General features: G+C 41.8%; 1 protein-coding gene across 4 annotated transcripts in view; it reads left to right on the top strand.

The window, feature by feature from the left end:
- The first annotated feature begins 198 nt into the window (after positions 1-198).
- The window catches only part of LOC101161092 (protein Dok-7), a 42,673-nt gene continuing 17,787 nt past the window's right edge, over positions 199-25,084 (top strand). Inside the window, exons 1-6 of one of the 4 annotated variants that reach the window (XM_023966185.1) lie at positions 199-470; positions 569-614; positions 2,220-2,450; positions 11,246-11,446; positions 16,633-16,752; positions 24,847-24,945. In XM_023966185.1, the coding sequence (XP_023821953.1) occupies positions 417-470; positions 569-614; positions 2,220-2,450; positions 11,246-11,446; positions 16,633-16,752; positions 24,847-24,945 (751 nt within the window). In that variant the 5' untranslated portion in view covers positions 199-416. The remainder of the gene's footprint in view (positions 471-568; positions 615-2,219; positions 2,451-11,245; positions 11,447-16,632; positions 16,753-24,846; positions 24,946-25,084) is intronic. The other 3 variants (XM_023966184.1, XM_023966183.1, XM_023966186.1) reach the window with 3 other exon arrangements.

The raw sequence follows: 25,084 nt of genomic DNA on the forward strand, positions 1-25,084 counted from the left end.
AATTTAGCCCTTTTATTTAGCAACGGGTTTTCTTAGAACTTTAGAGTTCTGACGTTTTATAACATTTTCTAATATATCTCAGAATTCCAAATCAGCTTCAGAATTCCATTTTCCTCTCAGAAATCTGGTTCTAGAACCTGAATCCAGGCCAGACAGCTGCTGGATCACATTCCTGATGATGAACCCGCCGCGTGCGCATTTCCCAGCAGCGGTAGCGGCAGGTGGGTCTGACTGACCGTCCCGGGCTGGAGGCAGCAGGAGCGGACACACGCGCGAACTCTGGCCGTGGCATTTTCCACCCGCTCTCTTTGCTGGGGGGGCGAGTTTGCGCCACACGAGCGGAAGAGCGCAGCTATTTTGAAAGTGACCCTTCATTCGGACAGCAGCACTGCAGCTGTCAGGAACCATGACTGAAGATGACGGATTCTGTTATCGTGGAAGGATACGCCAGACTCCGAGATGGGAAAAAGGTGCTCGCTTTTTCTTAAGTCGCTCGCGGAAAAACAGCTCGTGCGCCCCGCACTTTCCTCCGGAACTAACGAAACTTTTGTCTTTTTCTATTCGACAGTGGAGAACTAGGTGGCTCGTACTTCGAAAACCGTCGCCTGTTGCAGGTAAAAAAAGTCTTAAGTTTACAGGATTGTTTTCATCAATTTAGCTTTAATTCGGAAATGTGACGTAATCATACACAGCTTGTCCAGGGGCGCTTCCGAATATTTTCGGAGAGGGCCAAAGGGGGGCATATGGGGGACTTTAAAGAGAAACCAGGAGAGCTTTATTGAAAGTGTACGGTTAAAGCTTAATCAATCATACAAGAAACAATTTTGATATATATATATATATATATATATATATATATATATATATATATATATATATATATATATATATATATATAAGAAAGCAAAAACTAATGTTTTGTAGCTTATTTGATTAGTTGGTTTCTTATTGCACAAGGCAAAGTTAATCAGTTAAACCTGTGGATTCATTTTTTTATCAAAGCAGTTTCTTATATTTTTGTTCTGGCAAAAAAAAAGATTATTATTTGAAACTTTTTTTTTCATATAAAAAATTTCAATGTTAGACAAAAATTGACATTAAACAAAATCAATCAGTATTTTTAACAAGTTGTAATTTTTTTTACTATAAACTAATAAAATCTTCTATTTATTAAAGTCTAATTGATTTAGGATCATGACAGTTATACGCAGCACCAAATAACCATCTTTTTAAGTGTTTCATATTTACACTTCATTTATACTTGAATACAGATTTTAAATAATGCAAAAATGTATAAAAAAAATCTGCAAGCACCTTTAAAAATCTAAACACATACTTTCATTTAATTTCAATAATTATGGTGGCAACAGCCTTACTTGGTCCCCCTCTATACAAGCCCCTGAAGAAGCTCCACCATCACGTCTCGTTCTTCAGTTGATTCAGTCTGTGGAGGGTCGAATCTTAGCCTGACAAAATTGTACAAATAAAACATACATTTACTTCCTTTCACCTCAAATTGAGAAGACAGGCAAGGACAATTTTTTTTAGATCTTTATTTTGGTAGTTTTTTTAAAAGATGGCTTTACTGTTGTCACTAATCTTACATGGCTAATATTACAATATGTGAGACAAAAAAAGCACATTTTCTTGGGTGTCTGTCTTATCAAAGGAAATGGACAGCCACAAGTCATCTGTAAAGTGTTGTTTTCCTTATTTTTCTGAAAGCACATTTACGATTTCTTAAATTATTATTTATTTAGTTGGATTTTCTAAATGAAACATGACATATTGCATAATAACTCAGCCTCTCATTGAAGTAGTGGGTATGTGGAGTGGGGCAGCTTAACATGCTGCACAGGTTGAGCTCTACTCCTCCTCAGGTCTTTGATGTCAGTGTTGTTGCAGCTGTCTTCACTCGTGCTTCAGTTATGTGTGGAGAAGTGTGTATGTGTGTGTGTGTGTACGTGTGAAGATCACACAGACACACACCGAGCTGTTTTGTCAGCCGACCCCGACTGAAAGGTGCTTGAAAGGTGTCAACAGTCCAAAGTACACTGCAGCAGCAGCTACTGTAGGTCACAGCGTGATCTAAAATAATCAAAGATTTGATGTTTTTTTTTGTTTTTGTATATTAATAACGTGAGTGAGAAATGGGAACTAATTTGACATCAAAGTGTTTTTGTGTTTCTGTTGTATGTTTGTTTTTTTCATCGATCCAGATTGCTTGTTGTTGCTGGTTTTCAAGGACAAATCAGACAAAGTTCAGGGCAGCAAAGAGAGAGCGACCATCACTTTGGAGGAGATCTGCGGCCTGGAGGTTGGGCAGTGCTACGAGGGCGTGGCTTTTACTTTGGCCATCCTTTGCCTGAGACAGACCACTCTGCTCGGCTTCGACAGCAGGGAGGCCCTTCAGGCGTGGGACATCCGAGTGCGGTACAGCCCCGGTGAAGGTGAGAGCATCTGAAAGTCCTGTTTCAGTCTGGATGTTGCCGTTTTAGCATTGCCACATTTTAGTGCTTTATAAACAATTTAGGAGGCTTTTATTTTGAAAAATACTTCTTAACCCTTTACTACCAGCTATGTTGTTATTGACATACTTTTTGACAAACCGCAACTGTTAAAGCGTTAATGCCAGGGGTGGCGAACAAGTTTGACACCAAGAGCCAAATTTTTTCACTGTGAGAGTCAAAGAGCCACACTACACACTGACCTGCCAAGACGCACACACACACACACACACACACGCAATTAAAGCCGTATTATTGTCCATAACACACTCCTCTCCCTACAACAGAACAGCAGTACTGTACTTGTGTTTATTTCAAGGAAAGTGTCCACCCTCAATACACACATCAATGCAGCTTAGCCAGGGTTAACACAGAGACTACCCTAGAGGTCAGATACCCCCTCCACACACACAGGCACCTCTCTCTCATTTCATACACACACTCTCTCTCTCTCTTCATCTCACTCTTTTCTCTGCCTCTCTCTGACACACAACTACTCAGTGACGGGCAGTAAGGTTGATGCTGGTGAGAATGTGACTCCTCTGAAGTCAGATTTATGATGATAAAACTGAATATTTCATCGTTTATCCAACAGCATTCAACTTGTAATTCTTTGTGTCTCAACATTCCTCTTTCAATGATACTTACACCAACAAATACACAAACATCTGTACAGAGCATCCTTCCGGTGTCTGAGTCATTCATATTCACAATAGACACATTAAATACATTACATTTCAGATGTGTGCAACTTAAATTAATTTTGACCTTCATTATAATTTCTTGTTTTTATATGTTTTTTTATTTAAAATTGTATGACTGACATTTGCGTCAAAAGCAAATAATTTATTAAATATTAATACATTGCAATGAATCAGTTTATACTAAGGAGTAATATTCCAACAAGTGCTGAGTTATAATTTAACTGACTGCGTCATTCACGTCCTCTCCTTCCTGCTCACAGTAGGAACCCGGTAACTTCGATACAGCCAAACGGCATGCAACTCAATTCTGCTAACAGCTACCTGGCTCATGGTTTTACAATGAAACCCCCCCCCCCCCCTTCCCATAAGTCTTAAGGGCTGAAGGCAGGGCTAAGCCACAGGCTAGTTGTTGTAGCCTCTCTGATCAGCTCCTTTACCTGAGTGTCGGTCAGAACGGCCCGATGTCTGTTCTCCAAATTATAACAGGGCCTTCTTTCAAAGAGATTTCTGCTTAGTCATCTCCGGTTCTCTCGCTGCCTCATCAGTGACCAGCAGGGATCTCAGGGAAGCAGTCTCTGCATTAAAGGATCCATTAGAAAAGTGATCTGTGGTCGTTTCCGTCCAGTTGCGCAAGCAGCGTCACGTTCTGCGCTTCATTCATTCTGATTGCAGCTTTCTGCTGTGAGCTCCACAAAGAAGGAAAGTGGGATGATGGCCGTTTTGAATGTGCACTTTGAAAAGCTTCAACTTGTTAATAAAGGAGACAATTTGTGTCAGATCAGGAAGTTTTTCATTTTCTCCGGGATACGCACATAAATCATTTTTATCTATGTGTTCCGGCAGTGGGCGTTACCCGCGCAAATGATTGGCGGTCACGTATGTGAATCAAACACACACACACTGGCAAATTACTTTTATTATTAATTGTTTATTTTTAATACCCTCTGATGGTTTGAGTGTGGTTTAAGAGGGAAAAAATTATGAAATGAGGCACAGTATATGGAAAATATGACGAGACGCAAAGAGCCGCACGCTCATTGTCCAAGAGCCGCATGCGGCTCGAGAGCCGCGTGTTCGCCACCCCTGGTTTATGCGATCAACGTGAATCAGCCGATTATGCCACGGAGAAAAGCGGTAACACATAGGTTATGTCTGAATTCCTTCACTACTCACCACATAGTGCACTATATTGTGCGTTCACCATGTTGTAGTGCTGTTCGAATCTGCAATTCCATAATCCATCACTGTTGTTCAAATTCATTTGAACAATTAAAGAAAACGTATCTAAACTATTTTTTTAATATCAACGTTTTTATCTTAAGAACACAGTGTACTCATAGATAATCGTCGCAAAACGCTCACATCTATGAGATTTCACTTCATGAAATCGAGGACGTCATATTTGTTAATTTAAAAAAAAAGCAAACGATAAATAGTGAGCCTGGTGTCCAAGCTGCTTTTAAAATCCAGGACACTAGATGGTCCCACACTGTATAGTTTTTTAATAGTGTATTGGGTTGGGAATTCAGACACAGAAGTTACTACTGTATAGTGTTCCATATCACAGCAAAGCTGCTTGTTCCCGCTTCAGAATTTGCTGGAACTACTCTAACTGTGTAAGCTGTTGAAGAGTTAGGATTGTTAAAACGATGTCAACACTTTAGGCCGAAGCTCAGGTTTAAAAGGGCTAAAAAAGAAATCATAGCATTGTCTTCGTTCCAACTGTTTTTGTTTCTCTGTCAATTGTAGTTGAATTGACCATTGGTCCAACTTTGTTAAACTAGTCTGGTGTTCATCAACAAACATTCTTTTTCTTTACTCATGCTGAGTCATGGTAACCAGCGCTGCGCTGATTCCACATTTGTGAACCCCCGCACTCTCCCTGGCACGGATGGAAGCAAATACTCAATAGTGGAGCAGCTGCGTTCAAATGTTGCATAATTAAATCCAACGCCAAGCAATGCAGTGTAAAACACACCACCAGTGGACTGTGGGGCTTTTGAATCATGCTCTGCTGAGTGACGGGCAACGTTTTGCCAACAGACACGTCTAGATTTCACGTCTGGATTTGACCAAACACGCACTGAACGCATCATCTATAGCATTCTCAACGGTGAAAAAAATGAAGCCTGAACTGGTGACACTAAAGATTACCTGTCTAGTACTTATATGTCTATGAACCAAAGTGAAAATTTGGTTGAATTCATCCGTAGTCAACCCAACTTTTCCAACAAGTCAACAAACAATTGGTATGGCACAATTCTTACTTTAAATTCAAAGCGTGTGACACTATTGGACTGAATCGTCTGGATACATTGAAAGGATCAGACACATGTGGTGATAAATTGAATACATTGAATATTGTTCTATTACTTTACATCAGGCTTAGTATAGGACAACGGTTGTTGGCAAATATCTTTCACTCTACTGCCTAACTATGTAGCCACAAGGGGGCCTTTGTCTGGGTCCGCCTGTGAATAATACTACTGAACCCTTTACCACGGCTATGATGCCGGTGACACGCCAGCCCGGACCAAATACAAGGTTGTGTCAGGAAGACCATCCAGGGTAAAAATCTCTGCCAAACCACCTGTATGAATCAGTGAAAGCTGATTCACTGTGGCAACCGCTGATGGGATGTGCTGATAGGTGAACGAACGGAGCAAATAAAAGAAAAAAAGATTTTTCTGAACTTTTTAGTCTTATTGTATTGTAACACAGATCATATTTTGAACCAAAACGAAACCGTGACTCAAAAATGAAGGTTTGAACCTAATCGTGGAGAAAAGGAATTTTTGCATCTAAAAAAAACACCAATCATTTTTTGAAACCGTTACATTTTATTCGTGGTCTGAAGTCAGACTTTTTTAACATCAGACTCAACAATGCTTCCTTCTAAAACCTGCCTGCAGCTGCCTCCAGTGGTCAGTTGGGGAATTGCACCATCTTTTGTGACATGTTTTTCTTGATTTAATGTTTTTGTTTTATGTTTTCATGTTTTTTATTTTCTTCTTTGTGTGTGTGTGTGTGTGTGTGTGTGTGTGTGTGTGCGCGTGTGTGTGCATGTGTGTATGTGGTAATGCCTCTTGGCCAGATCTCTCTTGAAAAAGATTTTATTTTAAGGGATGTACTGGTAGAATAAAGGTTAAAAAGAAAAATAGAAAAAAATAATTATCTGGCTTTAGATTTGGGGTGTAAAAGCTGAGGCTTGGGTTAGATCAGGGGTCGGCAACCTTTTTAGCACTCAAAGAACCATTTGGATCAATTTCCTACAGAAAGGAAAACACAGCCTTTGGAAAACCCAGTGTTTCCAGTGAACGGCATCATTTCACTCATTTTTAAAGTTTGTGAAGAGGTGTTCATTTTTTTATCTTTTGTCATTTCATGGGATCTGATGAGAACTATTTCCCTAGAGGCCACAACACTAGCAAATATGTGGTAATTAACTATCAGTTAATCCGTTTCTCCAATAGATTTTTTTCAACAAAACAATGTTTTTGTCTCATCTCAATCAGGATGTTTTGGACAAAAGCTGTGTGTTTATTCTGGAATGTCTCGCCACATTTGAGACTTTGTTGTTGGCTAATTCCTCATTACAAATTAATCATACTGGTAAAGGTTTTGAACGCAAGCAAATCTGCCCAGGTGCCGTTAAATGTACATTTTTCTTCAGGAACTTCAATTTTCTCAAAAATTTCCATTGTTGTCCCACCTGGGTCGGAACATTGTTGGGATTACACGCCGGTGGGAGTCGTGGCGGTGACGCAGGCCGACCGTCGCATTGAACTTTACTTATAAAAAGTCTACATTCAGATTTTTTCAAACGACCCCTAGGTTAGACAGTAGAGTATAACTCATCTGACTGCTATAAAGAAGCATGGGGGAGGAGTAATAATGGTTGGTAGCAAGGTTTTAGCAGTTTAGCTGAAGCAGTTTTTAGTTTAGGTTGAACCAATGTGACATAATCAGACAGAACATATTTTTTCTTTTCAAAAATTCCTTTTTAACGTGCTTGTTGGATACATCGTCCTTCCCCGTCCACAGCCTCCCAGGAATACAGTGGCTCGTAAGACGATGGGAGGCGTCTTGTTTGGATGGATGGATGGTTGGTTGGTTGGTGTCACTCAGACAGGTTTGTGCATTCCTCAGGCGTTGCCTCTAACTTCTCTCACCGCGGTGCTGAAGGCGTTTCCTCACAGAGGCGCCCAGCTTGTGCTGCGGACCAAACCAACTGTTTTGCAGTAAGAGCCATTACAGGACAGCAAAACGCCCCGAGGAGGGGAGGTCGGACTCTCATCTATTAGTGAGATGTTGCCAAAGGTTTCACCCACTGAGAGACTGTGCTGGCGTCTAATGGTTTCCCCTGTGGTTGATGCTTTTAAGGTCTGGGTAACGACCCCCGCCATCTGTCACTCTTTTAGGGAATGAGTCTGCTGTTTACCAGTTTCTCTTTTTATTTTTTTCACCAGTTTTCTGGCTAGCTCTAAAAAGGATCTTGGAGATGCGGAGAATTGAACCAAGGGACTCATTCATGTGAAGCAACACCCTAAACTATATAGCAAAACATTAAAAAAAGGGAATTTAGAGCATTCACAACATGAAGTGAGAGAATTCAGTTATTTTTCTCCTCAAGCATTCCAGTTGAGGTTTCTGGTTGTTTTTATACATTTCTTTATTAGCTTAAGCTGCTACGTGTTATGCTGAGAAAGAAACTTGTTTTAAAAAACATTGATTATAGATAAGAAATGTCCCATAAAAGGTGTACTTCTGGATGAAAAAAAGGCACCGTGGGCTGCAACTTTCCTTTCATATCATGGCAAAAAATGTAGCCTGGCAACCCCCTATTCATTAAACTGGTTGAAAGGTCACATGTTGAATTCCTGCTCTGCCAAGCTATGTGTCAAAGTGTCCGTGGGATAGAAGCTGAACCTCATATTGCTCCTGGTGGTCTTACATTGCTGCTCAGCCACCATCAGCTTGTGTTTGAACGACTGAATGGTAGTGATGGGAAGTTTGGTTCTTGTCAGAGAACTGACTCTTTCAAACAGCTCTTTTTTTTTCTTTCTTTTTTTTTAAGGCTTTTTACCATAACTTTGCAAAAATGAATGGTTTGTGTTTTAAAAGCCCTTTTAAGTGCAGAGTTTAATGAGAAGCCGAAAAGCCGAATTTTGTGAATTTATTCCATTACAAAATCATTCTTTTGCTTAACACTTGAATGTCGTATTTTTATTGCACAAGTTAACAACAAAACATAAAAAAATAAAAATCCAGAGATCAGAGCGGTATTAATTTCCTCAGGGAAGTTTGACATCTGATGCCTCAGCCATCGATTTGATGGTCTGTACTGTTTTTTTCCCAGAAGATTCTCTCAGAAGGAACAAATGTTGTCACAGTCCATTCTCCCCTCCAACACCAGATATGGAAAGGCTGAGGCCTAAGCCTGATTGCTGACCAGTCATAATTAAAGTTCTTGAGAAGAGCTCAGGCTGAGCACTGAGGTCAAGCCTTAGTCATAACTGCCCTTATGGATGGATACAGGCTGGGGAAAAATGGCTAAACCTGTACGGGGCATTAAGGTGGCCTGCATGACATTTCACAGTTGTAGATGACTCAGTGACCCTGTTATTGCTGGAATCAGCAATACAACAAAACCGTATTAACTGATTTATTCGGAGCAATAAGCTACAACTGGTTCTGTCACACAGATATCCTCCCACATGGGATCACAACGTGATGTAAACACTGTTAACAATAATCAAAGAACATATGCCCGTAAAAAGAAGCATTTAAACATGGCGAGGATAAGTAGAAATCATTCTAATGTGCCAAGAACCGAAACGAAACACAAATAAGTGCACAGAACACAAATGGCGAGCTGAAGAGTCAGCCGCCCTGGTGCTTGGGCCACGTCAGCTTATGTGTCCGTGCCTCCAGCGCAGAGGGGCGGGGCCGACGCTGCAGATGGAGTGACAGGCCAACCAGGACGACGAGGCAATGACGTCCAACCTAGAAGAAAGGAGATGGGCCGATCGCCTCCCAGATACCACTGCGTTCAATTAACATAACTAATAATCCAAAGCAAGAAGAAAGCTCATCCACCCCCGAAAGACTCGGCACGTAACAGACCCCCTAGAGCAAAAATGTTTCTGCACATTTTCCGACGGGCATGCTGCGAGTCACACATTGTAGCGCACACTTACACAACACGGAATGGGTGTGTATCAAACAGATTTTTCATTTTTTCAATTCCCCCCAAACCCTGCTCACTGCACAAGGAGCCTGTGAGTTCTGTTTCAGTGATAAGTGTGAACTCCTAGCTTGGAGTCGAGCTGATAGAAATGAGGAAATTAGGCAATCACAGTGTAGTTTCATTGTTTCTCTTGAGCCTCGTTTTCACTAATCCTGTCCGGTCCGGTTTAGAATGGACCAGGCACATCAGGTGAGCGTTTTTACTCAAAGTTGGAGAAGGACATATGCAGGCGGGGTGAAGCTGACATCAACAATGGAGGTCATCCAGTATTTCATTATTTCCCCTTGGCTTTTGATGCTTCGTATATACAAAGCCTTTAATGTTGTTTGAGAGAAGATTGCGTGCGTAGTGGAGGAATACAGCGGCTTTCTTGGCACCTTCTTTTGTCGCAATGACCTTTTGGCCAGTCAACAGGTTTTAACCGTAGCTCCACCGTAATCGGATCTTTTGCATTTTTCTATGGACCTACAACCCACGGGGGCCCAAAAATTGTACGGTTCGGTCCAGCTCAATGGGTCCCTTTTGAAATGGAAACGCTCAAAATTCCGGACTGTACTGGACTAGACTGGAAAGGACTGTGTCATACAGGACCGGACCGTACTGGTCTATCGCTCAGTGGAAACTAGACCTTTACCTAGCTCTTTGAGACAACTAAGGTTGTCTTTTTTAATAAAGAGAATTAAATTAATTTGAAACAAAAAACAAGTCTTAAGGTAAAAACACAACACCAGATTGCTCAACTTGGTTCTATAGGAGTTTTAAAACATTACATTTAGCTACAAAATATATAGCAACAAATCTTTCGACAAAAACGTAAGTTACTGGTATTTTTAGAGTTTAAAGACTGCCTGACCTCAACATTAGAGCAGTTTTCATCACTAAGAATGTGTCCTGTGAGAACCTATTATATAAGTTACATCAGCAGTAAAATTATGGGTTATTAATAGCTTTGGACTGTTCTTCAGTTGGCAGCTCAGCGTCACAGACATATACCTAATGACAGCATTGAGAGACCTGCATGTTTTGAAGACGCCAACAAAAAATTATGCTGCAGTTGCCTCTTGCGTGTGTGACCCGACCGCTTAATGCCACATCCACGCCTCCAGAAATGCCACCTGCACTGGGCTGAAAGTCACCGCTCACTGTGCTTTTGTTGTCTCGTGTGGCGCCACATGAATCTTGCTTAGCTCCAGTGATGAGGTGAAGGCGCCTGCCAACGTTTCCTCATCATTACCTTCATCAATCTCACCTCAGCTTAGAGTGGTGAAAGTGTCTGGTCGCTTTGGAATAAACTGCTGCCAAAGGTTTTGATTTTGAATATAAAAGAAAAACAGCAATTAATGTTTTCAAAAAAGTTTGTCCAAAAGTTATTCGTTATATTTTTTTCTTTTTTTCCACTTGTTTCTACAACTATGTAGATTTAGGCAAATTATCGTAGCCCCCCATAACATCAGAGATGTTGCCGGTGACACCTTAATAACACCCGCTCTTTGAAGTACTGTTACTCTTCAACAGTTTAGGCACTTAACACAACCCCAACGGATGCAAACGAGGAGACAAGTAACACTTTTGCACATTGGTGCTATTCTCTACTTCAGAATCTGCTGGAATTATTTCAATTGTCTAAACGATTGGCGTGCTACGGTTGTTCAAAGAGTGTCAACACTGGAGCTAAAGCTCTGTAAAAGGGTTAAGAGTAGGCATGAAATCCTGATAGTTGGTAGATGATGCTACAAGTTGTCTTGTGTTTCCGTTGTTCAATTTATACGCCTTTGTTTGTTCAGTCCATAGGTTCAGTGTTGGAATCTTACCAGGGACCAAGTTGGAGAGCGGTCCCGCCACCCTTCACTTGTGCAACAACCTGCTGGCCGTTGCTCGGGACATCCCTCCGGTCATAATCGCATACTGGAATCTGTCAGACCTACGCAGATACGGACCAGTGCCAAATGGATTTGTATTTGAAGGAGGGACAAGATGTGGTTACTGTAAGTTCACTGTTAACAAGTTGGATGTTTTTTGTTTTTTATTTGCTTTTATGCTAGGTACACACCAGGCGTGTGATGCGTGATCAAGAACGCGCTAAACGTATATTCTTCACATATATTCTTGGTGTCATATAATTCCGGCTAGGCACAAACGGCAATTATTAATTTCTCCTCCACGATCAATATTTTCATGGTTGGTACCCCTGTGTTTTACAAAGGCCGCAACTTGTATGTAACTACCAAATCGGGGTCCCTGAAGTTACACTTGTTGAACTTTGACAATGGCCATTCACTTAGTACGTAGTGCCTGAAGATGGACTTAAAAACTTGCATAGTGATGTGTAAACGTGAGTTCTAAACGCAGAAGCCTGAAATGCGCATATACACGCAATTACATAGACTTCTCATTGAAAGTGGCCGCTTGAACGCACAATTCCAAGCCCGGTGTGAATGTAGCTTTAGATTAAAGAGACTACTAGTCATACATGTCTCTTTATTTTGATATGCTACAAAAATCGAAGTTTTAAAAAAAGAAACTTGCTGTGTTTTTATTGCGACCAGAAAGTGCTTCACATGCTCATTTATTTATCAGACCCTCTAAGTTTTACTTTGTCCTTGTGTGATGAAATCCTGTTAACACACAACAAATGGTCTTAGGCTAATTTTCTCTTTCCTTTATGGCTGCGAAAGATTTTCTTGATTTCATAAAGTTTGATTTTTTTCTTTTGTTCTGCTCTTGAAATAAGATTTTAGGTAGTAGTGTCAGGCAAATGTCAGGTCAATTTCTAGTTTCCAGTTGTCTTTTTCCCTGTGTACCAGAATAAGACGCTTTAGGACTACTCTAAATATCGGGGATGTGTGTAGACATACCAGTAAATTTGACTGTTTTCAGTGATTTTTATTGCTAGACCCAAAGGCACACGTTGAGAGTAATAATTTCAAGGGAAAAATAATCATTGTGATTAAAGAGCTTATTTGCTTTGTTAAGATTTTGGTATAGATTCATGCACAAGTTGATTGCAGCCTCTGGGGTTTGAATTCTAAATTTTGTCAAAATGTACAGCAACCCCCCGTCCTTGATTCAATTTGGGACATTTTTTCTTGTGAAAATTTTGTGCTTAAACCTGCCAAAAGTCCACCAAGTTTAGGCATAATGCCACTACGGGACAACATTACAAAGCATTGTTGGTTGTTTTTTTATTCCCCCTTGAAATCTGTTCAAAAGGACTAACACTATGAACTTAAACACTGTTCAACACTTGTGTTTTGTCGGCAGAAACATTTTTTTCTCTTTCCAAGGCTTTTTTTTAACAGGCTGCAGTGGATGCAGTTTATATATTACATCAGAAATGCACCTGTGCTGATTTTGTTTATTCACTCTACTTCGCTGGAATTAACTTTGTGAGCAAATCTCAGTATGAAGCAGAATTTGCCACAAAACTGCTTTTTTAAGTAAGGAGTATTCTACCCGGCCAGTAGTCTGCTGAAAAAACAAGTGTGTTTCAGATTATAGCAATCACTTTGGTTACAATTGTTGGTTAACATATCCAAATGGAAGAAATTGACCTTCACCATTGGCGGAACATCACTTAAGGTGTTGGTGTTAGACAGCTTGATGGGATAGGAGCAAAAAAATATAGATTTACTAAAATAAAAGCTCTTGAAGTGTAAAATGAATGTTAATGTTAAGCAATACAAGAATACCTAGATAAAGCAGTACTTATGAACCCTTTAAGAAACTTATTTTGATGAAGTGCTGCAGTAAATGGGGTTTGCAGATGCAGGTAATATACTATCTTTTCATTTAGGTTTTTTCTAAATTTTCTGTAACCAGCTAGAGTGTGTGAGCAAAACATAACAAAATGATTGTTACACTTTATGACTAACCTTGTCTTTTTTTGTAAATATTCGGAAACAAGTGAAATATATTTAAGCTTTTTGAAAAAAAGTAATTTGAAGTTCAAATCTTCTTCAGTTAGGTTCTATTTTAAAATGTCTGTTGAGTTTCATAAATCCATTAAACCTTTTTGTGTAGCGCATTTACAATTCTGGTCTGCTTTGCAAAAGGTTTGGACACCGCTGCTTTAGACAATTCATGCAAAACAGATGTCGAATGAAATAAAGTGACATGGGGGAAAAAAGTCCTTGCTTTATTTAGAAATCAGAGTCATTTCTCCGGCGGAGGTCTTGAGAAATGAAATATCCTCGAAGTCAGATTTGACACGCGGTGGATCGAATTAGCTCAAAGCCGTGTTGATAGAAAGTTGAGGATCCCTGCCAACACCGCCCTCGTTTTTCACATGGCGGCTTTAGAAAACTGGAGACAGCTGAGATTAACTGATGCTCTGCTAACATTTTATTAAAGCTAGACTGACTTTCCACTGACTGTGTCAACAAGTCAACTTCCATCAAAATAAACCCAAACCATAAGGGTGCAAGTTATACATGTAATCAGTGCATCCAACTAAAACAAGCTCCACTGATGGAAAAGCCAAAAAATGGTAAATATTGGCTTTATTTGGGCGTTATAAGAAAATGGTAGAAGTACAAGATCACTGGCAATTTCCCTCCATAAAAGATCTCCCCTGGTGGGGTACAAATGATGTTTACGCAAATGTTTACTCGCCATGTGGCGGCTAACCCTCTAACTTTTTCACTTCTACCTTTTTCTGGCCAAAGAAGAGAAAATGCTCACAGCTGGTGATTGTCAATTTTGGCCCCTTCAAAATAAAAGTCTATTGCTATAGACCTTATTCTTCTTTCAAGGAAAAATCTATTGCAATATATTTAATTATCGCTTATCCCCCAGCCCTACATGTATGATGAGGTTTTGATCAGTAAGATCATTTAGGATGAATCATGACTGGAACTTCCAGGATGACAATGATCCCGGACGTATACAATAGCAGTAAAGGAGAGGCTACCCAATAAAACATTTCAAGGTTCTGGAGTTGCCTAGCCAGACCTTCAACTAATCGAGTATCAGAGAATTGGAAAACGTAAAAAGTCCATGTTGCCCAGCGACATCAGAAGATCTTAAGTAGATCTGTATGGAAGAATGGACCAAAACAGCAGCTTCAGTTTGTGCAAACCTGGTGATGACCTATAGGTAACCTTTGACCTCCATCATTTGCAACAAGGGTTCAGGGTACAGACCAAACTCACCTTTTTAAACTAAACTAACAGAATCGCTGACAGACAAATACTTGTTTTGCTCTCCTGTATGTGCATCTATAACACATACAGGATAATGTATGATAGTGATAACACACTATCAAGGAGTATTTTAGTATGTCCATCTGTAAACTTGGTTGCAGCTTTTATGAACCCTATAGATCCATTTTTATACAGACTTTTTAAGAAACAGTTACTTTTTTGGCAGCTCAAATGTGTTTTCTGCTGCAAAAATAAAGATGCAAGCTGCGGCTCCTCAGCGTCTGGGAAGATCCAAGCTAATTTACACTTCCCACTTACTGAACCCGATTTAATGAATTGTGTTACTTTGGGTGAAGTCTGTTTTTTTTCCCACTTCTCTGAGGAGAGACTTGAAGCATCTACTTGAGTTGTTTTTCATTCTTTACAGAATGATGAAAAACCAAAGAAGCTCTGCCACCTGTTCTTTGTTTTCCTTTGTGTTTTTTTTTTCCGGTTTCTGCTCTCCAGCATTTGGCACCTGATGTTTTTTCATCTGCCATCCAAAGCTCCTTTAGAAGTGCTTCAACATTAGTCTGTATGGTAGGTCTTCATTTGACTTGTTAGAAAGGCTAGGCTACTTTGGTATTGCAGAGTATGTTGACCCCACAGCACCGGACAGGCGAGTCACATGGGTGGTCTTAGGGAAAGACTGACACTACGACCCTTTGATGTTGACACCTTAAAATGAACACGCAGCTATATTGTTGGAGGGGCTCCAGAGATGTTTACAGAATGTGACATTTAAGCCTCACAGGCGAGCTGTCCAACACATTTTACTCTTGTTGACATTAAATGGAGACAAAATGGAGACAAAGCAACCTTGCGCTGATATCCCACTTTTTCTGGTACTTGCAGATCAAACATTACATACCCAAAACAAAACACACCCCCAAACTAACATTTTTAGAACGCATTCTTACACAACCCCAACCTACAAGATTTATCTCCCACATTTATAGAAACTTATCTTCAAACATTACCCATTCTACAGATTACCTCAAAAGACAGTGGCAGACTGACTTAGGAGAAGAAATAAATGATAATGAGTGGACCATGTGATAGAGAACATGCTAAAACTCCTAACTTCAAACTCACATAGAGAAACACAATTAAAAATGTTACACAGACTCCATTTTACACCATTGTTGAGGAGCAAGCTGGGCTTAGACTCTCCCCACTGCTGCAAGTGTAACAGTGAAATAGGTACATATGCACACATGCTGTAGAAAAAAAGTGGGATACAAAAATACTGGATTGAAATTAAAAAGGAAGTGAAAATTCTGTTGGGATATAGTGTGGAACTCTCAACCTTTCAGTGTGTTCTTGGCACTAAAGTGAGTGGCACTAGGTACAAACACAACGCCAAGCTGGTTGAAATTCTTCTGTTTGTAGCAAGAAAAACCATTCTGAAATTCTGGATTTCCAAGGACATTCTAACAATGGAGGACTGGTACACAGAGGTTTTGAAGATTCTTCCTCTGGAAAGACTAACGCATACCCTTCATAACAACATTGAGGAGTTCAAAAAAGTCTGGCAACCAGTTCGGGATAAGACTAATCTTTCTTTGGATTGAACTCTGTTCTGGTGAAATGCGAAGAAGAAGAAAAAAAAACCTGTACTAGCCTTTTGGCGCTGGTGATGAAGGTTGATTGGTGATTTTTTATTTATTTATTATTATTTTATTTTTTAATCTGCTGCCTGTTTATGTTAGGTTGTGATTTTAAAAAGAAAATATGGGTTTGTAAACATCTTGATGTTCTAAACTGAATTATGGTCATAGCTTTTTTAATGAGCTGTTATCTGATGGACTTGATCAACTACAAACAAATCATTTTTCAAAAACTGGACATAAATTAGGCTTTATTATTGATTCATTAAAATTGTTCCCATAGGTGTCTGATTAAAATCGTGTCTGTGTTGGAAAAACTGGTAAAAAGCAGACAACTGAACAAAAACAGTCAGTAAAATAATAAAGCCTTATGTCCTGCAGGGGCTGGTGTTTTTCTGCTGGCATCTGCGGAGGGCGAGCAGATCAGCTTCCTGTTCGACTGCATCGTCAGAGGCATCTCTCCCACCAGAGGCCCGTTTGGACTGCGTCCCGTTTTGCCAGGTATGCGAAAGTATATTTCCTGCCACGTTGTTTAAAAGTTCCTTCTTCAGACTCTGAGCAAATAAAGCCCCCCCCAATGTCTTTGTTGCTCAAAACAGGAAAGCAGGCTTCATGAAGAAGAAACGGCTCACTGATAGAAACCAGCCCCCACGGGGCAGGGGGGGTTGACGGGTCGGGGTCTCCGCTGAGGCCATCGGCGGTTTCCCCGGCCGGTTGGCTGCCTCGGTCCCGTCGAGGCCTGACCAGAGCTCTTCTAGGGCCGGCGTTTGGGGGTGGGGGCCTGGGCTTGCTCCGGGGGGAGCAAGCCCCCGGAGCAAGGGGCTCCTCTCTCTGGCTCCTCTCTCTCTGTGTGGGGGGGGTGGTGCTGGGCCTGGGGTGTCGGCGCCTCCGGGGGTGGGGCCCCTGGGCTGGGTGGGCCTGGCCCCCTTGCTGGGGGGGGGGGCGGGGGAAAGCTGTTTGACCACCGGGGGGTAAGTTGGGGACAGTCTATCAGCTGTCCCCAACTTACCCCCTTCCTCATATAACCTCATAATAGTGTGAGGGGGTGGGGGGCTTAGCCTGCGATGAGCCTTGGGGGGGGTTTACTAGGCAGTGGCCCCCCTCCTATGGTTGCCGTATGGAGTGGGCCCCCCCTCTTTCGGTTTTATTTGCACCTTAGACATGCTTGGACATCACTGCCAGCAAGCAGCGGATGTCCTCCTAGCACCATACCCGCCAATTTTAACCGCACCTTAGACATTTAGGGCCCTTTGGTGGGGAGGGTGAGGGGACGTCACTGTGAGTAATCAGGAGATGTCCCCTTAGTGCCCTACCCGCCAATTTTAACTGCACCCCCCTTAGTACACACACCCCTCCCCCCTCAATATATACATCCCAACATAAACACACACACATGCACACACACACCCTCTCAAACACACATACACGCACACACATTTTGCAAGGAAGGTGGGACCTGGGTCCATCTGTCCCCTGCCTCTTCCCTGGTGGGGGGTGCGGGCCCTTTTGCAACGGCGGCCGTGTCCCCGGGGTGCCGGCTTCCTGGGCCCGGCGGTGCTCTCTCCGCGCGGTGGGGGAGTTCACATTACATCTGAGCCGGGGGTGTCTGGTCCCTGGGGGGTGGGTTCTGGTCCTTGCTCCTGAGTGCTGGGCCCCGCCAAATTTCCAACTATGGCCGAGCCTGGTCGGGCCATATTTATAACACCCCTTGTGGGCCCTCTTTTTTTCCCCGGGGTTCCCCCCTCCTGGGCGGGGGCGGCGGGCCCCCTGCCTCGCTCCTCCCTGGACCAACCGTGGGCCGGGCGGATGGCTGCCTGGAGTGCGGAGCGGGTCTCCCTTGGGGGGTCCTGGCTCGTACCTGGGGTTGGGGCGGGGGGATGCCCGGAACTCCTGGGTGGTGGTGGGGTGCTCATTTGGGGCTGTGGGCGTCCTTCTCCGGTGGGGCTCTGCGTTGGGTTCTCCCGGCGCGGCGGGGGGGCTACTCTCCTGGTTGGGCTGGGGCGGCGCTCTCTTTCCCTCCGTGCTTCCCTGGCCTCTGGCTCTGGGGGCCTTGCGGCGGCCCTGCTGGCACTGGCCTGGGTGGCGGGCTTGGTCGCCCGGGCGGCGGTTGTTCCCTGCCGGTTCCCGTGTGGCGTTGGGGGGATTCCGGCTGCCGCTGCTGCTGCGGTGGGGGTCTTGGGGTGGGGATGGCTGGGCACTCTCCCTCCTTCTTTTCACGTTCCACCATCCATTTTAGAAGAACATAAACACTCACCTTAGCTCACCTTTGCACTAATAGCTTGCATGACTGAATGACTGAAATATTTCACACTAGTTGGTTTTAAGGCATAAGTATGCGTGTGTGAACACTATCTGTTTTGTGTACATGTCGAGAGGTGGACATTTTTGCAGCTAGCAGGTGTGTTTATAACATTTGAGTGTGTGTGTGGACGGGCCCCATCCTTTTTGTACTGCATTTGAACCTTACCATAATGATTAACAACCAGTAAACTTGTTGCTGTATGCTGCTTCATGGTCTTATCCCCCTTCCCCTCCTATTATCACCCCCTACCCCCCCTCTCTCTAGCGTCCCTCTCTCTTCTTCCCCTCTTTCCTTTTCCGTCCGGTCCAACACCAAAAATTTTCAGACATGATTGGAATTAATAAAGTTTGGCCTCAATTACAAAAGGGGTTTATTCAGACATACCTTTGGTTTGTCTGAAGATTAATAACCCCTCTTGTTAAAGCAAAATATATCCAACACAAGAGGCCCTCAGCTCTCGTCTGTCTGCCGAGCTGTTGGACAGGACAAGTAAAAAAAAAAAAAAAAAAAAGAAACCAGCCCTCTGATAGGTCAACTGCTGTGCATGTGTCATGTATTATATACGGGATAATGTTACGGAGTATTTAGATTGCAATTCAGGTTCCAGGGCTGCATGCAAATCTCAGCAGGTTTACAGATTTGGGACGACGGTACAGCTGGCAGATAACGGGGTCATGATATTGCATGTATAGCAGTTAAAGCAGTCCATGCCTTTAGACCCTGGTGTCACCCAAAAGCTATTTGCTGATTTTGAAGCCACATGGAACATCTTTTCATTAAATTCACGATTTAACCCTTGTGCTATCCTAGGCGCTTTAACATTGGGAGTTGGGTCATCTGGACAGTGCTCTGAACCTTTTTTCTTCAATGATTTGTGATCTTCACTGGTGTCCATGGATTACATGAAATCTTTCCACCTTTATCCACCTTTGTCATGGTAGGGAGAACACGTCAATGTAAGGGTGGGGTCATCTAAGATAGCACAAGGGTTTAAACTATTATTACAAAAAAATACTCTTCTGATTCATGGAAGAAGACAAGAAAGGCTCTTTCAATGACAAACTAAAACAACGCCCCTGTTGACAGGTAATCAACAACTAACAGCAGGGTAATTGCTGTTTGTTGTTGGATTTAACTGCTCCAACAACAAACAATTTCTTCATCATTTTAACATTTGTCACATTTAGATCCACTTGGTTCAGTTGCTGACAGTGTTTTACATTACAGTAGAGCTTTTATCCAATCATATTTCAGCTAGCTTAAATTGGCCTTCAGAATCCACTACGGATGCTGCCGAGTGCTGTAAGCCACAATAGCAGAAGGTTACACGCCAACTCTGACAATTACGTGTCCAGTCAACCTGTGAACCATGTTTTTAGACTGTGGGAGGAGAAAACATGAAAACTTCATACAAAAAACCCAGCTGGGGTTCAAACCTTTGCTATGAGGCAACAGTACTGTAAACCTAAACTAAAACCACTACCTAAACTTATACATCCGGACATTTTTATCCCTATAAAGGCCCGTACACACCGGGACGAATATTCGCCAGCGTTTTTCGCCACGTTTTTTGTGTTCACACCCAGGCGATTTTCGCTGACGATGAGCCGAGCGAACATGCAATTTCATTCCCTGACATTAGATGGCGCTTAATGTAAACAGAAATACTCCTGTACACAAGGTGGCGCTGCGCAACTTTACGCTTCTTAAAGTCGCTTTTCACTCAGAAGAAGAGAGCAAGTATTTACGCGCTTGTCAGAATCATACAATGAAAACATGAATATTTCAAGCACCAGTAGCTCCAACTGGTGCTTGGTTAGGGGATATTTTAGAATGTCCGTCATTATTTCTTCGCGGCAGTGTAGACGATACTTGGCGTCTATCTTCTTCGCTGGTATGTGTGCTCAGCAAGGCAGTTTTGTGTTTGAGCGCCCCCAAGTTGTGTTTTACTGTAACTTCAGAAGCTCCAGACACGTGTGCAAAAGCGCCGTTCTCATTGGTCGAAGAGATTTCGACGGTGTGCACACTCACATTGGTGCCCTTTGTTTAGTCACGAGGCGTTAAACGAAATTGGTCCCGGTGTGAACAGGCCTTAACACTGGAGATGACAACGAAATAACGCAACTCTTTGACTGTTTATGCGATTGATGAGAATCTACTGATTCTGACGCAGAGAAAAGCTGCTTTTTTGTCTGCTTTGCACTGCTACGCAACAAATGAGTAACAAGAGTGTTGTGTAATGCCGCAAAGTCGCTTTTCTCCACAAGAGAATAATTTGAATTATGTTGATCGTGCAAACACTTCACTACTGTAAGGTGTCGTACATCAGCAAAAGGCTGCTTTTCTCTGCTTCCAAAGCCGCTGGAATTACGTCCATTGTGTAAACGGTTGAAGGGTTACAATAGTTGAAAGAATGCCACTGGAGCTAAGGCTTTGGTGGAAAAGGGTAAAAGTAAACACGTCTTTAATTTGCTAATAACCATTGACTGGATAAGAAGACCTGGACTGAGCGAGTGAGACGCCACCTATAGAAGAATGACTTACTTCTAAATTCCAACCAGATGTTGGAACCAGATATCGTCAGTAAGCCGTGATTAATCTGTCGGTCGTGGTCTACATTTCTATGGCAACCACTCTCTCCAGTCAGCAGTGAGCGTGTTAGAAGGCCACACCCCTTCCACTAAAAGCAGGCTCGGGAGAATCTGTCAATCAACACTTGGATGAGAGGCCACCTACTTTTATTGAGGCATCTGATTGGTCAGTTTATGACTTGAATGACTTGCACTACAACAAAAGTATCATGAAAACAATTAGAATGAGCAAGAACATGTTAAAAACATGTATCAGAGCAGGAATTTTGATGCTGACAAATATAATAACAGAGTAGCAGCTGTTTATTTTGAATTAGATTTAGATTTTGGCTTCCTGGAACCAGTAGGTACTTCCTATTTTGAATGTGAAGGGGGAGGGGCTACTCAGTCCAGGTCTCATTTAGAGTCAATGCTATTAACAAAAGTAAAGCACATCTTATAATTCTGAATGCCAACATTTAGCTTAGGAAGCTATGTAATTCGTTGACAAAAATGTAATGAAGAACACATTAATATTCAAATTACCCTTAAAGAAAAAGGACATTAGTGTGTTTGTTATTGATAACCGGAGATGTTATTTTTGTTAGACTCATATAACATTTCTATATTTATGGATATCAACTACATGACTGCCAAGCCTTTTTTAGGTTTAAATCTTCAAACTTCTACAGGTTGTGGTTGATATTCACAAGTTCCACATCTGTAGTTGACAAGTAGGAAAAATGGAAATGTTTAGCTCACTTTTAACCCAACAAACCTAAACTAAACGCAAAAATGAGAACATGACAACACATCCGCATGAAACAATTTGAGAGCTTCTGCAGTGTAAAGAGGCTAATTAACAAAGATGAGGCAGCTGTGATGATGGCAAAACAAGATTCAAATGAGCAGTGATGAATATCAAAAAAGAAATACTCCAGTGTGGAAATATGTAAATCAATAAATAAAACTACCAATTTGACACATACTTATCAATAAGTATGTTCTTTATGATTATGAAACGTTTTCTTAGCATTAAAATAGTCAAAGGATGTCCTGCTTTCCACACGTCTTGCCGCTCAATAACTGGTTGAGCTTGTGCTGTTATGACAGCGGTGCGCAGTAGAATAAATAGCGGGGAGGACGTCGAGAAGGGAGTAGAAGATCAAAGTCCCAGTTCACCCAAGCACAGCAGCCTAAACCTCCTAATCACCCAGAGCAAGTATGTAACCTCATCCCAGCAATTCCACTGCTGCCGAACCCGATCCTTCTCACTCACTTTGACTTTTCCATTCTTTAAATCCTCTCTTCTTTCAAGGTTTCACATTTGTTTTGCTCTTTTCCGCAGAACGTACATTTGTTTTTAGTTTTCCTCCTTTGGGTTCTCCTCACAGTTCTTGTCTGGTCCCAACCAGATCTTTTGCTTCTGTCTTTTTGCGTCTGTTGTGATTATTGTTCTAATCCAGGCCTCATATTTTCACCCCCAGGCGTTGTGTTTGCCTCCCCATCCATTTTACTGCCTTCTTTCGGCTTACTTTCTTTCCTTGCAACATTTTTTAGTCGTACACCCATGTTTCTCCAGTGACACGGTCGGGAGCTCCAGTGGCACCATGAAAGAGAAGATAAAACTGATATTTGACATAAAGTTCTAATAGTTCCTACACTGTTTGACAATCGTTCTTTTCCTCTTAAGCTACTATCATTGTCATTAGATATTGTTCAACCCTTAATTCACAGCTATAGATGTGACAAAAATGTGGCGAGGACACGCTGGAGACTTGTTAATAGCCCAGAGATGTGTCCGCCAGGCCCTGGAGTCATAAACTCAAAGTTGTTCAGAGGTAGAAGGCGTTTAGCTATGATGTCAGATCTTTATAAATATCACCCTCTGTGACTGGCTTGGATGCCTATCAGTCAGGCAAATGTGACCCAAGACCCACTTTTCCACCCGTGTGCTTGTTTTTGTTTTTTTCTCGCTTGTTGTTCAGTCCAAATAAACAATGGTGTCCCATGAAACACTAAAGGGTGGTGGAGTGAAACCGGATATTATCACCTCGATATTTACAAGAGCAAAAAACTTTACATGTAAATAGGCTTTTTGCATTCTAAAAGGTCAGCCTACAACAAATTTGTAGTTACCGGTAGCATAATTATAAACATTTGTTAATTTAACAAAAATTAACAAATATTTTTCTTTTAAAATTTAGATTATGCCCTCATCTTCTTTTTAAATTTGTAAACAAACCCAGGAGTACCAAACATTTCTGTTCCTAAAACGGAACGGGGGGGGGGGGTATCAAAAGTGGAGCAATTTCACATTGACTTCCATGTCAAAAAGTTAGTTTTTAAACCAAAAATCAAGCTGCTGTAAAAAAAAAAAACCATTGATGGTTCAAATCACAAAACAGCACCTAAAGGTCAAAGGTCAAACAGAAAAGCTATGAAGAACCTGGGCTAAAAAGAAAGCAAAACACAAGGTAATATGGAAGCTGGTTGCCTATTCATGCACGCTCTGAGCATATGGTGTTCACACTGGACAGACAAGCAGCTTTTATTTTTCTAATGTCTGCCACTTACTGTTGGCAGAGGCTTAGTGCGAAAGGTCGAAACGGTACAAATCTTGCGAATCGTGCTCCAAGTTAGCAAGATTTGTTCCAAGTTCCTGATTGGTCAACTGGTTTAACTTTCAACACGGGTTCAATGGCAGCATGTTTTGTACGTAGTGACTGAAAACAGTTGTTGAAACTTGCTTACAGAGGCGTGAAAACGAGAGTTTTGAACCTTAAAGCCCAAAAAGCGCATAAATGAAGGCGAAGGTGGTATGCTTTACAAGACAAAACACGAAATGTGTTCTAACAGATTGCAAAGCAGCACAAAAAACCTAATTAATCATATTGCTATTCTAATTCTAATGTGATCTCCAAAAGAAGTTTAAGTTTTTGATCACAAATTGATCCGTTTAAACTAATTAATGAAATTGTTAAATCGAGCAGACGTTCAGAGTGCAGAAACAGAAATAAATGAGGAATATGACTTTTGGAAATTTCTGCAAATTAAAAAGAACCCACTGGAGTTATGACTTTTTCAGATATTCTTCTTCTCATGTTTTTTTGAGAGAAATCTAAAACTCAGACAAATACTTTTTGACGTACTGAGTCTGTTTGTTACATAAAAAGGCAAATCAATGGTAAAATTATGCACCAAAAAAAAGAAACACACGTGGTAAAAATAACATAGACAAAACAAGAAGTTATTAAAACAACAGTTTGTTGTCATCAGAGTTACTTCAGTGTCTCTTTGTGGCATGGAAACTGAGAATCTTTGTTTATTTGAAGCATCAAATGAGCCAAACAAAGTATAAATACAAGGAGGAGTCAACGCCGGGGTTTGACCTTGGTGGTGCAGGCTACATTCGATCCTTGTGCAGCACCAAGAATCTTTAGCTCGCCGGCAGCACAGCGCGTAGCGATGGAGCCACGTGAGAGCGCTAATAATAAACCCAGCGGTGTTAAAAACACTGCAAGGTGCGACCCTTTTTCACGACAGCCCAGTGGCTCATGGGGTAAATTTAACCCTCCCAAGGTGTTTGCTTTCATCTCACTTATGTTGTTTACAGATTCTCAGAGAATATGCCTCTTTTTGTATTGCTTAGGTTGTTGGATGTGTTTTTCAGGACACAAGACTTTATTGGAAGCAGAACTTCTGGTTGATCTTTTTTTGCAGAACTCGGTTCCGGCCAGACAAGTTCAGAGGAGAAGCTGAGTCTGGAAGCCCAGGAGCTGGAGAGGCGGCTGAGCATGCTCTCCCATGGGAGCAGCACAGGTTGGATTTCTGGCTTTCTCATTGAAATTACCGATCTTCCTGTGGTACCGTTTCATTACAGACCAAATCTGGCCCTTTAGGCAACAGTGGGGTAGAGTTTTCATTCACGGAAACTCTGGCTTGGGCAAACCTGTGAAAC

The sequence above is a fragment of the Oryzias latipes genome, chromosome 18, assembly GCF_002234675.1.
Source record: "Oryzias latipes chromosome 18, ASM223467v1".
Taxonomy (NCBI): Eukaryota; Metazoa; Chordata; class Actinopteri; order Beloniformes; family Adrianichthyidae; genus Oryzias; species Oryzias latipes.